This window comes from Bos javanicus, chromosome 6, assembly GCF_032452875.1.
Source record: "Bos javanicus breed banteng chromosome 6, ARS-OSU_banteng_1.0, whole genome shotgun sequence".
In the NCBI taxonomy this organism is placed as follows: Eukaryota; Metazoa; Chordata; class Mammalia; order Artiodactyla; family Bovidae; genus Bos; species Bos javanicus.
In genome coordinates, this window is record NC_083873.1 from 68,177,822 (window position 1) to 68,192,858 (window position 15,037).

The 15,037-nt window shown below is 42.4% G+C and overlaps 1 protein-coding gene and 1 pseudogene across 1 annotated transcript in view; both read right to left on the reverse strand.

Annotated features, from left to right (window-relative positions):
- The window catches only part of SGCB (sarcoglycan beta), a 28,892-nt gene extending 13,855 nt beyond the window's left edge, over positions 1-15,037 (reverse strand). Inside the window, exons 1-2 of the mRNA XM_061420142.1 lie at positions 14,936-15,037; positions 5,645-5,854 (exon numbers count right to left, since the gene is read on the reverse strand). Coding sequence (XP_061276126.1) covers positions 5,645-5,854; positions 14,936-14,965 — 240 coding nt within the window. The 5' untranslated portion in view covers positions 14,966-15,037. The remainder of the gene's footprint in view (positions 1-5,644; positions 5,855-14,935) is intronic.
- On the reverse strand, positions 2,441-5,637 carry LOC133249536 (ATP synthase subunit ATP5MJ, mitochondrial-like; annotated as a pseudogene).

Below are 15,037 nucleotides of genomic sequence, written 5' to 3' on the forward strand. Positions count from 1 at the left end.
CAGAGACATTACTTTGCCAGCAAAGGTCCATCCAGTCAAAGCTATGGTTTTTCCAGTAGTCATGTATGGATGTGAGAGTTGGACTATAAAGAAAGCTGAGCACCGAAGAATTGATGCTTTGACCTGTGGTGTTGGAGAAGACTCTTGAGAATCCCTTGGACTGCAAGGAGATCCAACCAGTCCATCCTGAAAGAAATCAGTCCTGAATATTCATTGGAAGGACTGAAGCTGAAGCTCCAATACTTTGGCCACCTAATGGGAAGAACCCACTCATTGGAAAAGACCTTGATGTTGGGAAAGATTTAAGGCAGTAGGAGAAGGGGACGACAGAGGATGAGACGGTTGGATGGCATCACCGACACGATGGACATGAGTTTGAGTAGGTTCCGGGAGTTGGTGAAGGACAGGGAAGCCTGGTGTGCTGGAATCCCTGCAGTCTCAAAGAGACAGATACTACTGAGAGACTGAACTGAACTGAGGATAAGTCTTTCCTCTTACATAAAATCCACATATTAAATTCTTCACTATAGTGATCTAACTGGATAAACCCATAGACCCATCATATCAGAATTTCCCAAACTTCATTTATATGATGATATTTATTAAATCTTTCTCACTTCCTCTTTTTCCTATCAATACATTAATCAGTTCACCAAGCAAGAACTCTTGAAGTCATCATAAACTATTTTTATCCCTGAACTAAAAGCTTACAGTTGATTACTGAGTCCTGCCAGTTCTGTTGTTGACAGGGCTCCATCTTCGGTGATAATCACCATGTAGAGAACTGCAGCCACCTTTGATGTCATCGTATTCTTACCCATCTTACCCAGTTTCAGTGATACTGCAGATTTATCTCTTTAACATGTGAATCTGATCATTGCTATCTACTTAAAACTTTGTTGTGTTTTTCTATCCACTTCAGTATTAAAATCTAATGTTGACATAATACCTGTGTTTCTGGCCCCTGACTTCTAGATGTTACCATATTCCTATACACTATGCTCTATTAATACTAAATTACTTGCAGCACTTACATAACACCTTATTATGTTTCTTTGCCTTTACAAATATTTCTTCTTTTGCTTGTAACATTTTTTTTTCTTTCTTAAATGGTTGATCCATACTTTCTTCAAAGAAGACAATCACATGAGACATCTACTTTGAGATTCTTCCCACCTACTTTTTACCTTTCTCATGAAACCTCCTCTCCCCCTTTACCATTTCTACTGTACTTATTACACTGTAGTTTAATTTTCATTTTATTTATTTTTTCCTACCTAGACTGAAAATTCCTTGAAAGAAGGATCACGGCTTGATCTCTGTCATAGTGCCTAGCATATGCACTCAGTGAGTTAAAGAAGTGACAAATGAATGTAGAAGTAGAATGTAAAAGCATATGTACTAATGCATAACACTCAAAATTTTGAAAGTGATTCTTTTTGTTTTGACTAAATGTGAGATAATTTTTCCTTGTAGTACCCTTCTTAGTTTATATTTTGAGAAATAATGTGCACATGCAGTTCCTAAGGTGGACAAATCATTAATATAAAGATTCACTGTTGAATGAGTTAAAAAAAAAAAAAATAAAAGTTAAGTTGTTTAAAGGAAAGAGTCTATAAACATTTTTTTCTAAGTAAAATTAATACATGGTGAGAAATGAAGTATTTCCTGCTGTATCAGTATACAAGGATGTCACAGTCATCAGCAATTGCAGCCCTTCAATGTGAGTTGATGAGCCCTAAGGACACTTAGGAGAAAGCGATGGCACCACACTCCAGTACTCTTGCCTGGAAAATCCCATGGACGGAGGAGCCTGGTAGGCTGCAGACCATGGGGTCGCGAAGAGTCGGACACGACTGAGCGACTTCACTTTCACTTTTCCCTTTCATGCGTTGGAGAAGGAAATGGCAACCCACTCCAGTGTTCTTGCCTGGAGAATCCCAGGCACGGGGGAGCCTGGTGGGCTTCTGTCTATGGGGTCCCACAGAGTCGGACATGACTGAAGCGACTTAGCAGCAGCAGCAGCATACTGTAGTCTATTAAGCATGCAAAAACATTACGTCTAAAAAAACAACTTTCAGGGAATCCTGTTGGTACACCTGGTGGTCCAGTGGTTAGGACCCAGCACTCTCACTGCTGAGGATCTGAGTTTGATCTCTAGTCAGGGAACTAAGATCCTGCAAGCCATGCTGCTGCTACTGCTAAGTCCCTTCAGTCGTGTCCGACTCTGTGCGACCCTAGAGATGGCAGCTCACCAGGCTTCCCCGTCCCCGGGATTCTCCAGGCAATAACACTGGAGTGGGTTGCCATTTCCTTCTCCAATGCATGAAAGTGAAAAGTGAAGTGAAGTCGCTCAGTCGTATCCAACTCTTAGCGACCCCATGGACTGCAGCCCACCAGGCTCCTCCGTCCATGGGATTTTCCAAGCAAAAGTACTGGAGTGGGGTGCCACTGCCTTCTCCATGCAAGCCATGAGGTTAGGCCAAAAAAAAAAATGTACATACCTTAATTAAAAAATGCTTATTTTCTAAAAAATGCTATCACCTGAGCCCTTAGTGAGTATAAACTCTTTGCTGGTGGAGGGTCTTGCCTTGACATTCATGGCTGCTGACAGATCGGGGTGGTGGTTGCTGAAGGGCTGGGGTGGTTGTGGCAATTTTTAAAAATAAGATGATAATGAATTTTGCTGCACTGACTCTTCATGACTTTTCTGTAGTACACATAGCTGATAGCATTTTACCTACAGTATGACTTCTTTCAAAATTGGAGCCAATCCTCTCAAATCCTGCTACTGCTTTTATTATTTATGTGTGTGTGTGTGTGTGTGTGTGTGGCGGGTGAGAGGTCCTCACAGGCACATTTATTCATGCCCGAGAGCAGCAGCACTGCTACAAGCATACACAACGTCCTGTGTTCCCACAACACAGTCAGACCTACATCCCACTCAAGTAAAGCTGGTTAATGATGACCACGAGCAGGTGCAGGACTGGAAACTTACAAGGCTTTACCTCTTTTATCAGCACTCCTGATTTTATAAATCATGAAGCCATGCCTACCCAAATCTCCAGGTAAACGTGGGTATAGCAGGGCTTCACGGAGATCCAAACAGTCTTAACAAGGCTTTGAGGCATCTCTGTGCAGGACCTGCCACTGCTTTATCAACTAAATTTATGTAACAGTCCAAATCCTTTATTGTCATGTCCATAATCTTCATAGCATCTCCCTCAGGAGGAGATTTCATCTCAAGAAACCACTTTCTTTGCTCATCCATAAGAAGCAACTCCTTATCCTTTATCAGGGGGATGGTGGCAATTTATCACATCTTCAGGCTCTTTCTAATTATCTTGATATTTCTACCACATCTATAGTTACTTGATCCACTGAAGTCTTGAACCGCTCAAAGTCAACCATAAGGACTGCAATCAACTTCTTTCAAACTGCAGTGTACATTGATATTTTGACCTCTTCCCATAAACCCCCATTGTTCTTGATGGTATCTGGAATAATGAATTCTTTCCAAAGGCTTTTCAACTTACTTTGCTCAGATCCATCAGAGGAGTCACTATCTACGGTAGCTATTATCCTTAAAAAATGTATTTCTTTTTTTCTTAATAAAAAATATATTTCTTAATAAGACCTGGAAGTCAAAATTATTGCTTGATGGGTGGGCTGCAGACTGGATGTTGTGTTACCAGGCATGAAAACAACACTACATCTACACCACAAACAACGTTGTGCATCTCTATCAGAGCTCTTAGGTGACTGATGCATCATCAACGAGCAGTAACATTTTGAAAGAAACTTTTTTTTTTTTCCTGAGCAGCAAATCTCAACAGTGGGCTTAAAATATTCAGTAAATTATGTTGTAAACAAGTGTGCAGTTATCCAGACTTGGTTGTTCCACTTACAGAGCCCAGACACAGAAGATTTAGCATAATTCTTAGGGCCCTAGGATTCTCCAAATGGCAAATAAGCGCTGGATGCAACTTAAAGTCACTGGCTGTCTCAGCCCCCAACAAGAGAATCAGCGTGTTCTCTGAAGCCAGGCACTGGCTTCTCTCTAGCTACGAAAGTCTTAGATGGCATCTTCTTCCAACATAAGTCTGTTTTGTCTGCATTGATAATCTGTCATTTAGTGAAGTCACCTTCAGTAATGATCTTAGCTAGGTCTTCTGGATAACTTGTTGCAGCTTCTATATCAGCACAGGTTATTTCACCTTGTACTTTTATGTTATGGAGAGCCTTTTTTCTTAAACGCCATGAACCAACCTCCATTAGCTTCAAACTTCTGCAGCTTCCTTACCTCTCTCAGCCTTCATAGAATTGAAGGGTGTTAGTTACTCTGGATTTGGCTTTGACTTAAGAGAGTTTTGTGGCTGGTTTGATCTTCCATTCAGACAAGTAAAACTTTTTCTGTATCAGCAATAAAACTATTTTGTTTTCTTACCATTCATGTGTTCTCTAGAATAGGAATTAAGTTTTTGTTGTTGTTGTGCTGCAAAGCTTGTGAGATCTTAATTTCTCGACCAGGAATTTAAATGGGCACTTTGGCAGTCAAAGTGTCAAATCCTAACCACTGAACCACCAAGGAATTCCCTAGAGTAGGACCTTCAATTTCCTTTAAGCAGCTTTTCTTTGCATTCACAACTTGTCTAAGTGTTTGGCATAAAAGACCTAGCTTTCAGCTGATTTCAGCTTGTCATGTACCTTCCTCACTAAGCTGAATCATATCTAACTTTTGATTTAAACTGAGAGATACTTGCAACTCCTCCTTTCACTTGAACACTTAAGAGGCCATGGGAACGGCCTCTTAGGGAATGGCTCATCCAGTAAGGAGTCTGTCTACAATGCAGGAGGCCCAGGTTAGATCCCTGGGTTGGGAAGATTCCCTGGAGAAGGAAATGGCAACCCACTCCAGTATTCTTGCCTGGAAAATCCCATGGACAGAGGAGCATGATGGGAGTCAGACATGACCGAGTGACTTCACCTCACTTCACTTCAAGTAGAGAGAGAGAAAGAGTGAAAGGGGGGAAGGGCTAGTGGATGGAGCAATCAGAATGCATACAATATTTATCAATTAAATTCACCATCTTTTATGGATGTGGATAGTGGGAACCCCACACAATTACAATGGTAATATTAAAGATCACTGGTCAGAGATCACCATAAAAAATATAATAATGAGAAAAACTCTTGAGATATAGTGAAAATTTCTGAACTGTGACAAGGGGACTGAAGTGAGCAGACACTGCTGGAAAAAGTGAGCATGCTGCCATGCCTGGCACTAACAGGCATGCCTGGGACAAGGCTGCCTCAAATCTTCAATCTGTAAAAAATGCAGTATAGGCAAAGTACAGTAAAGCTAAATGCCAAAAAAACAAGGTAAGAAAGTGTTAGTTGCTCAGTCGTGTCTGACTCTTGGCAACCCCATGGGCTGTAGACTGCCAGGCTCCTCTGTCCATGGAACTCTCCAGGCAAGAATACTGGAGTGGGTTGCCATTTCCTTCTCCAGGGGATCTTCCCAACTGAGGGACTGACTGGGTCTCCCACACTGCAGGCAGATTCTTTACCATGATTTCACTAAAAACAGAAGAAAAATTCCTCATGCTAATTAAGAAAAGAATACTCTGTGCTAAATACTCACAATTAAATTGATGACAGCCAGGATAAACAGGAGGACAATCACACAGATGGCTAAATTGCCCTTTCTCCCTCTCAGTCCCGTTTTATGGAGGCGATCTTCATCGATTGGAATATAGCCGGCTTTAAAGTTACTGTTGTGCTCTTTATTGACATTCCTTCTTTCAACAGCCTTCTCACGCATGGACTTCTTCACAGGACCATTGGAACTTTGCTAAAAGCAAAATAGAACACAATGGAGCAGCTATACCCTCTATTTTGGATGCATTATTTGTTAGGTGCAAATTCATAAGGAAAGAAAGCTGAATTGGTTAGTGATACATTTTCTACTAATAAACCTCAAGTCATGTTGCACTGGAGCTTCCTAGGTGACGCCAGTGGTAAAGAACCCATCTGCCAATGCAGGAGACATGGTTTGATCCCTGGGTTGGAAAGATCCTCTGGAGGAGGGCATGGCAACCCACTCTATCTAGTATTCTTGTCTGGAGAATCCCCATGGACAGAGCCTGGCAGGCTACAGTCCAAAGGGTTGCAAAGCACTGGACACAACTGAAGTGACTTAGCATGCATGCACACACATGTTGAATTGCAGGCTCCAAGCGGGGACATGACTGTACTGAGAAGGGTTGTAGGTAACAGTCTGATAACAGACTTCCACTATCTGCTTTGAATAGTCCTACCATCAGTCAAGTGAACAGCCAGCTCATTTTGGGGGAGAGCTGATAGATATACTCTATAGTGGAACAGTTTTTATTAATAATTTATAAAGATCTGCTTAATCATATACATACTTCATTTACATGAAAAGAATTTAGAAAGGCTAATACACTTTACTTATCACTCCAGTTGGCTAAAGTTAGTATTATCCTAGACCAGCAGTTTTCAAAGTATGGGCTGAGAAACCATGGAGAGGTTTCTTGAAATCCTTTAAGTGTCTGGAGGGTGAAAATCATTTTCAAAAGAAACCCTCTATGATGCTGTTTTCTTTTTTTACTCTTCTTCTCTCATGAATGTGCAGATGACCCTTGAACAAAATGGGTTTGAACAGCATGGATCCACTTATATATGGATTTTTTTCAATAAATGTATTGGAAAAAATTTTGGAGATTTTCAACAATTTAAAAAAACTTGCAGATGAAATACTGAAAAAATTAAAAGATTTGCTGTGAATGTATAAAACATGTAGATACATAAGATGAGTAATAGTTAATATAAAAGTAATAACAATTTCCTTACTGTTTTATAACCTTGTTTTTAAAGAATTATATTATGTACAGTCTCTCTGTCTCATAACTGGAGAAACTGGTTATCAGCTGATCATCCCATATCACTGGCTTTTTAAAAAGGATATGAATATGATTGTGATACTTTATGCCATAAAAAGTTTTTATTTTTACAATTCATTCACAAGTGTATAGGTTAGGCTACCATGAAAGAACTGTACTGATTAACATTTGTTGTTTAGTTGCTGAGTTGTGTCCAGCTTTTTTGAGATCCTGTGAACTATAGCCCATGAGGCTCCTCTGTTCATGAGACTGCCCAGGCAAGAATACTAGAGTGGATTGCCATTTCCAAAAAATTGCCATTTCTCCAGGGGATCTTCCCGACCCAGGGATCAAACCTGAGTCTCTTGCATTGACAGGCAGAACCACCAGGGAAGCCCACTGGCTACATTAAGTTACCATAAAGCAACCATTGTGCTGCTGATATTGCCGGGGAAAATATCAACAACCTCAGAGATGCAGATGATGCCACTCTAATGGCAGAAAGCAAAGAGGAAATAAAGAGTCTCTTGATGAGGGTTAAAGAGAAGAGGGAAAAAGCTGGCTTAAAATTCAGCATTCAAAAAACTAAGATCAAGGGATCTGCTCCCATCACTTCATGGCAAATAGATGGGGAAAAAGTGGAAACAGTAACAGATTTTATTTTCTTGGGCTTCAAAGTCACTGTGGTGACAGTAGCCAGGAAAGTAAAAGATGCTTGCTCCTTGGAAGAAAAGCTATCACAAACCTAGACAGCAGAGAAAAAGCAGAGACATCACTTCACCGACAAAGGTCCATATAGTCAAAGGTATGGTTTTTCTGTCTTTCCATCTGGCTCAGCTGGTAAAGAATCCGCCTGCAACGCGGGAGACCTGGGTTCGATTCCTGGGTTGGGAAGATCCCCTGGAGAAGGGAAAGGCTACCCACTCCAGTATTCTGGCGTAGTTAGAACTGGACATGGGACAACAGACTGGTTCCAAATAGGGAAAGGAGTACGTCAAGGCTGTATATTGTCACCCTGCTTATTTAACTTATATGCAGAGTACATCATAAGAAATGCTGGGTTGGATGAAGCACAAGCTGGAATCAAGATTGCCGGGAGAAATATCAATAACCTCAGATGTGCAGATGACACAACCCTTATGGCAGAAAGCAAAGAACTAAAGAGCCTCTTGTTGAAAGTGAAAGAGGAGAGTGAAAAAGTTGGCTTAAAGCTCAACATTCAGAAAACTAAGATCATGGCATCTGGTCCCATCACTTCAGCTCAAAAGGTTGGGTAAACAGTGGAAACAGTGACAGACTTTATTTTGGGGGGCTCTAAAATCACTGCAGATGGTGATTGCAGCCATTAAATTAAAAGACGCTTGCTCCTTGGAAGGAAAGTTATGACCAACCTAGACAGCATGTTAAAAAGCAGAGACATTACTTTGCCAACAAAGGTCCGTCTAGTCAAGGCTATGGTTTTTCCAGTGGTCATGTATGGATGTGAGTTGGACTGTGAAGAAAGCTGAGTGCCGAAGAATTGATGCTTTTGAACTGTGGTGTTAGAGAAAACTCTTCAGAGTCCCTTGGACTGCAAGGAGATCCAACCAGTCCATCCTAAATGAGATCAGTCCTAGGTGTTCATTGGAAGGACTGATGTTGAAGCTGAAACTCCAATACTTTGGCCACCTGATGTGAAGAGCTGACTCACTGGAAAAGAACCTGATGCTGGGAAAGATTGAAGGCGGGAGGAGAAGGGGATGACAGAGGATGAGATGGTTGGATGGCATCATCGACTCGATGGACAGGAGTTTGAGTAAACTCCAGGAGTTGGTGAAGGACAGGGAGGCCTGGCGTGCTGCAGTCCATGGGGTTGCAGAGTCAGACACACCTTGGCAACTGAACAACAAGGCACTCAGTGATATTTTACTGAAATGAGTATGTCTAATAATTTCAGATACCAGAGATTCCTTCAGACTTAATTTCTCTTGATTTCCCCCTACAAATCCACAGCTTTTTCTCTTTGGGATTCTCAGTCATTTTGAAGAGTAAAAAGAAAACCAGAGACCAAAAAATTTGAGAACCTCTGACTAAGGTTGAATGACATTGTAGGTGATTATTTGGTATATCATGAACATAAAAGGAAGGAGTAGAAATGCTTACTGCCCAACTTTCATATTTTTGAGAGCTTTGAGAAAATTAATTTATTGAATAAGCATTTTTTAAGCTCTTTAGGCTTTAACATTAATCCCATACATAGGAATACAAAATAAATACAGGACAAGATCCTTATCCTCCAGATATTACAAATGTGATTTGCACAATAACGTATTCTGTATGCTCCGATGCCAAAATCAATAGTACAAACAATACATGCTGTGGAGTTCATGGGAGAAGAGACAGCAGGGCTTAGAGTTGTCCGGGAAACCAGAAGGAGCAGGTGAGTCAGATCTGGCAATGCAGGCAGGATCAAGGCGGAAAAGGAGGACAGGTTGTGGAAGTTTTGGGACACCTGTGAACAAATTCTAGTCTTGACATCTGTTTATTTGTGAGTCACTAAAGGTCTCTGAATATGAACAATATATATTTCAGGATGCTAAATGTGTGAGTATTTGCAGGAGACACAGGAAAGAGGAGAATATTAGCAAGTAGGCTGCTGGGATGTTGTCGTAAGGGAAACTCAAGGTATTGACGGCCTAAAACAGGTGGGATGAAAAAGGAGAGATTAAAAATACACTTCAAGAGAATAACTGAGTGAATTTGTAGCCAGGTTTAAAAAAAAAAAAAGCCCCTCAGTTTACTGAATGGTGACTAGTTAAACATGGGGAATGAAGCAGGGAGATTTTACATATGCTGCATTTGAACTGAATGAGAAACGACCACATGCCTCAGAGGCAATGAGAAGGATGGTATGAGATATTAGGTCAGTCAGGACTTGACGAATTTGAGTCTTCAGCTTCAAAGTAAATTAAATCTATGAGACTAATATCAGTCTACTGTAAAAAAAAAAAAAAAAAAAAACATGAAGCAGTGGTCCCCAACCCTTTTTGTGGCACCAGGGATCAGTATCATGGAAGACAATTTTTCCACAGACTGGGGTGTAGGGGGATGGTCTGGGGATGATTCAAGGGCATTACATTTATTGCACACTTTATTTCTATTATTATTCCATCAGCTACACCTCAGATCATCAGGCATTGGGTCCTGGAAGTCAGGGACCCCTGTATAGAGCAAAAGAACAAAAGCCAAGGAAGTACTCTTGGAAAACTTTGTGCAGGAGCAATGGAAACTGAGAAATACAAGAAAACTAAGGATGTGCAGCATTGCTGAACTTAATATGGTAAGAATTGCCTCTGTGATTTTCAAACTCTGAGTAGCAAACTGGTAAGTAGAAATAGTCCTGAAAAGATGCCAGCAAGTGTACATTTATTTTCATTGAGAGAGAAGACAATAACTAAAGAATTATGTACTGTCAGAGGAAAACTGTGCTTGTTCTTGTTGTTAGGATCTTTCTGTCCCTTTCCAACAATTTGTAGGAAGACTCACATGTTTGATGGCAGAGGGAAACATGCCAAGAAGGACAAAGACCAGATACCTCAGAGTAGGGCAGAGTAATGAGGGAAATAAGATCCTCCAGGAGACAGGAAAGAAAGTGAATGTACAGAAGAGTCTTAAAAGGTGGGCTCCCATTTCATTCAAATGGTTCACACCAGGAAGAGAAACCATTTCTATTTTTCCTCGGGATGTAAAAGGCAAGGTCAGCTCTCAATAAAGAGCAGAGAGGGCATCTGGAATCTTACTGTGGTTGCAGGGGTAGCAGGCTGGTTGAGGGCTTATGGAAAACAGAAAAAGGCAAGAATAATCATTGTGGGTAATGTGGCAGACAAAATTTTTTAAACTCCACCAAGCAGCAAGCATAAACATCTTTTAATTTCATGGCTGCAATCACCGTCTGCAGTGATTTTGGAGCCCAGAAAAATAAAGTCAGCCACAGTTTCCACTGTTGCCCCATCTATTTCCCATGAAGTGATGGGACCAGATGCCATGATCTTAGTTTTCTCAATGTTGAGCTTTAAGCCAACTTTTTCACTCTCCTCTTTCACTTTCATCAAGAGGCTCTTTAGTTCTTCTTCACTTTCTGCCATAAAGGTGGTGTCATCTGCATATCTGAAGTTATTGATATTTCTCCTGGCAATCTTGATTCCAGCTTGTGCTTCCTCCAGCCCAGCGTTTCTCATTATGTACTCTGCATAAAAGTTAAATAAGCAGGGTGACAAAATACAGCCTTCACGTACTCTTTTTCCTATTTGGAACCAGTCTGTTGTTCCATGTCCAGTTCTAACTGTTGCTTCCTGACCTGCAAACAGGTTTCTCAAGAGGCAGGTCAGGTGGTCTGGTATTCCCATCTCTTTCAGAATTTTCCACAGTTTATTGTGATCCACACAGTCAAAGGCTTTGGCATAGTCAATAAAGCAGAAATAGATGCTCCAAAATCACTGCAAATGGTGATTGCAGCCATGAAATTAAAAGACGCTTGCTCCTTGGAAGGAAAATTATGACCAACCTAGATAGCATATTAAAAAACAAAGACATTACTCTGTCAACAAAGGTCCGTCTAGTTGAGGTTATGGTTTTTCCAGTGGTCATGTATGGATATGACAGTTGGACTATAAAGAAAGCTGAGCACTGAAGAATTGATGCTTTTGAACTGTGGTGTTGGAGAAGGCTCTTGAGAGTCCCTTGGACTGCAAGGAGATCCAACCAGTCCATCCTAAAGGAGATCAGTCCTGGGTGTTCATTGGTAGGACTGATGCTGAAGCTGAAACTCCAATACTTTGGCCACCTGATGCGAAGAACTGACTCATTTGAACAGACCCTGATGCTGGGAAAGTTTGAGGGCAGGAGGAGGAGGGGACGACAGAGGATGAGATGGTTGGATGGCATCACCGACTCAGTGGACATGGGTTTGCGTGAACTCTGGGAGTTGGTGATGGATAGGGAGGCCTGGCGTGCTGTGGTTCATGGAGTCGCAAAGAGCGGACACAACTGAGTGAGTGAACTGAACTGAAGCGGTAAGAAAGGCTTTGTAGAAGAGCTTTCAATCTACTTAACAGGTTTAACACAAAACAAGTTGCTGAATACAGTCGTGTAGGTTGTGTATCCACATGAGGTGCAGAAGCTATGAGGGCCTGTCGACACTGCAAACATTTTAGAGCTGAATTTGTATTTTGGTAGTTTTTCGGCCAGAGAAAGTAGAATATCTTAGGGAAAGTGAGTTTGCTTCTAATTTTCACAGATCCAGTATAGGATTATGACAGTGATGTCAGACGGGCAATTTAGAACTCTTAGCCAGACTCTGAATACAGGTCTACATAAGAGAGAGACAGGGCACATCTTACCTTCTTGGGATGAATTCTTTACTTTTCTCTGTCAATTCATGTACATCAGTATATTTCATTCTTTGTACTTACCATTTACTGATGAGTTACTATATGCCAGATGTTCCAGACTACAAAGACGTGCAAGGCATAGCACCTACTTTCAACAAACTTACTTACAGGCCAGCAGAGTAGATAGATGGAGTCATTAGCAATTACAGCTCAACATGGCAAGTGCAGTGGTAGAGCAATGAAACTGAAAAGAGTGCATAAGAGGAATACCCTTTGACTTATCAAGGTCATGAGTTGACGATTCTTCAAAAAAGCTGGGGCCTCAGTTGAACATTGAAGGACAAACAGAAGTTAGCCAAGTAAAGTACCAAGAAAGGCCTTCCAGGCAGAGGAAACATCATGAAACTGAGTAGAGGTCATCTTGTGCAAACTAATGTTGGTAATTTTATATGGATGGTGAAGAAGATGAGTATACGAATGGGACAAAATAAGAAGTGCAATGTGGTTGTGCTTGCATGCTAAGTCACTTTAGTCATGTCCGACTCTTTGCAACCCTATGGACTGAACTCCTCCAGGCTCCTCTGTTCATGGGATTCTCCAGGCAAGAATACTGGAGTGGGTTACCATGCCCTCCTCCTCCAGGGGATCTTCCCCACTCAGGGATTAAACTTGGGTCTCCTGCTTTGGAGGTGGATTCCTGACCGCTGAGCCACTGGGAAGCCCCAAGATGTGGTTAGGGATCAATAAATGAGTAGATATAAGTACCACATCAAGAATGACAGACTCTATTCTGAAGGCAATGGGGATTTAAAATAGGTTAGTGATAGATTTGCATTACAGCAAAATTAAACCAAGAAGAGTTGAACTGGAATAGATGAGTTTAGAGATGGAGACATCAACAGCAGGTTTCCCTAACAGTCCAAAGGAAGGCTTGACTGAATTTTGACACTGCACATCAAGATTTGGGAGAGTCCTCAAGAGGTAGAACTGAAAGGATCCGGTGATTGACTGGATGTGAGTGTTGCTTAGGGGGATCTAAGATGACCCCCAAGTAGGGCCTGATACATAATTTGTGGGGTCTAGAGCAAAAAGAAAATGTGAGGTTCTCTGCTCAAGTACCAAGCCTGGGAGAGCAGAGCATTAACCCAAAGGTGGGTCCATCCTGAGCTCCCTTGAGCCAGTCCTGCTTGTGGCAAGGTGAACCAAGTGAATGGATGGTTGTAGCCCTTTTAATGGTGAGTGTGATGCACCATTCACCATTAAAAATTTCTGACTTTGGGGTGCCCGTGGAAAATTCAGTTAAATTCCGACTGGAGACATAAATACCTAACTCTGAAGTGGAGAATAAGGGATGGATCAGATTGCCCAGTCTTTGTGTAAAGCAAGAATAGAAACTAGGTGGAACTCCCAAGAGTATCAACAAGTGATGCAGATGAAAAAAGAACCGTCTAAAACAGGCGCTGATAATTCAGGAGGGAAATCACAAAAGCAAGGGACAATTTCAATCTCAACAACTCCAAGAAGCTTTGTCTCAATTTCACTCATTCCTTTACATTTTATTGTTTAGGTGCTGTAGCTTGCCTACCATCTTTAGCTGATTTTTCTGCATTTATCTGGCAGTTTGACTTTAACTTTGAAGGCAGATGTCATGTCTTTTATTTTTCATGGCGCTCAGCATCACTGTTCCAGTGATATCTACCTACTATGTCTCTAAAAGCAGTTAATTACTTAAGAAAATCTTTCCAGACAAGATTTTTCTGGAAACAGAATGTTGGCTACCTGGCTCATTTATTTTTTTCAACAATGCTGAAGAATGAGACGTTTCCAAAGAAACTATCCTACCACAGTTTATTGTTAAAGGAAAATAACAGTTAAGAAGGGAGGAAGAGACTATCAAAATTATTTTTATTATAACAAACCACCCTAGTAACTACAGGTGTGTGTGTGTGTGTGTGTGTGTAAATGTGTGCATGTGTGTGTAAGTGTGTGCATAATGTATAGCCTGCTTTTGGGGAAGAAAATAGCCTTTTAAGCTATTCTAAGTTACAAGTTTACAATGCAGATTAGGGAATACTTGATAAAGGATTTTAAAAAAATGATTTTAAACCAACTGGATAGGAGACAGTCTTGTACTGATTGGCGACTTAGTCTCCAGAACCAAAGCGGGAGGAGAAACGTGGCTGTCAGCCTAGGGGGATGGCACACAAGAAGTGGCCGCAAGCTGATATCCAATAACAGCTGACTGTTTTTTGGCTGGTATCAGGGGAGGCTGGCGGCTCGTTGGCTGGGGTTATTTTTATCCGCATCTTCGCTGGCCATGGAGCAGGACATGTCCCCGGTACGTCCTGGCGGAGGCTCCCGGCTGCCTCGACCCCATCCCAGGCCTCCAAGACAGCGCCCCTCCTGACCTCGCCAAGGGACAGCCAGGCCAGGCCGGGAGCCCGCGGCTGGCTCCCCCTTATCCGCCCCGGAGACCCTTGCCCGGGGTCCCGCCCGGCCTTCGCCAGCATCCCGGGCTGCGGACAGCTCCCGCCCAGCCCCGCCCCGCGGAGCCCGCCCTCGCGCCCCAGCCCCCGCCTGCCGGTCCTACGGAGGACCTCACCGGCAGGACCCCAGCCTCCCCCGGCCCTCCAGCCCCCGGCTGCGGCGGGGCTCACAGACCTGCTCCGTGGCCGCCGCCGCCGCCGCCATCTTCCCGCGCCCGCCGGCTCCGCCGCCCTCCCGGCCGCCTCCGCACCTCGCGCGCCTGCGCTTGCGCGCTGG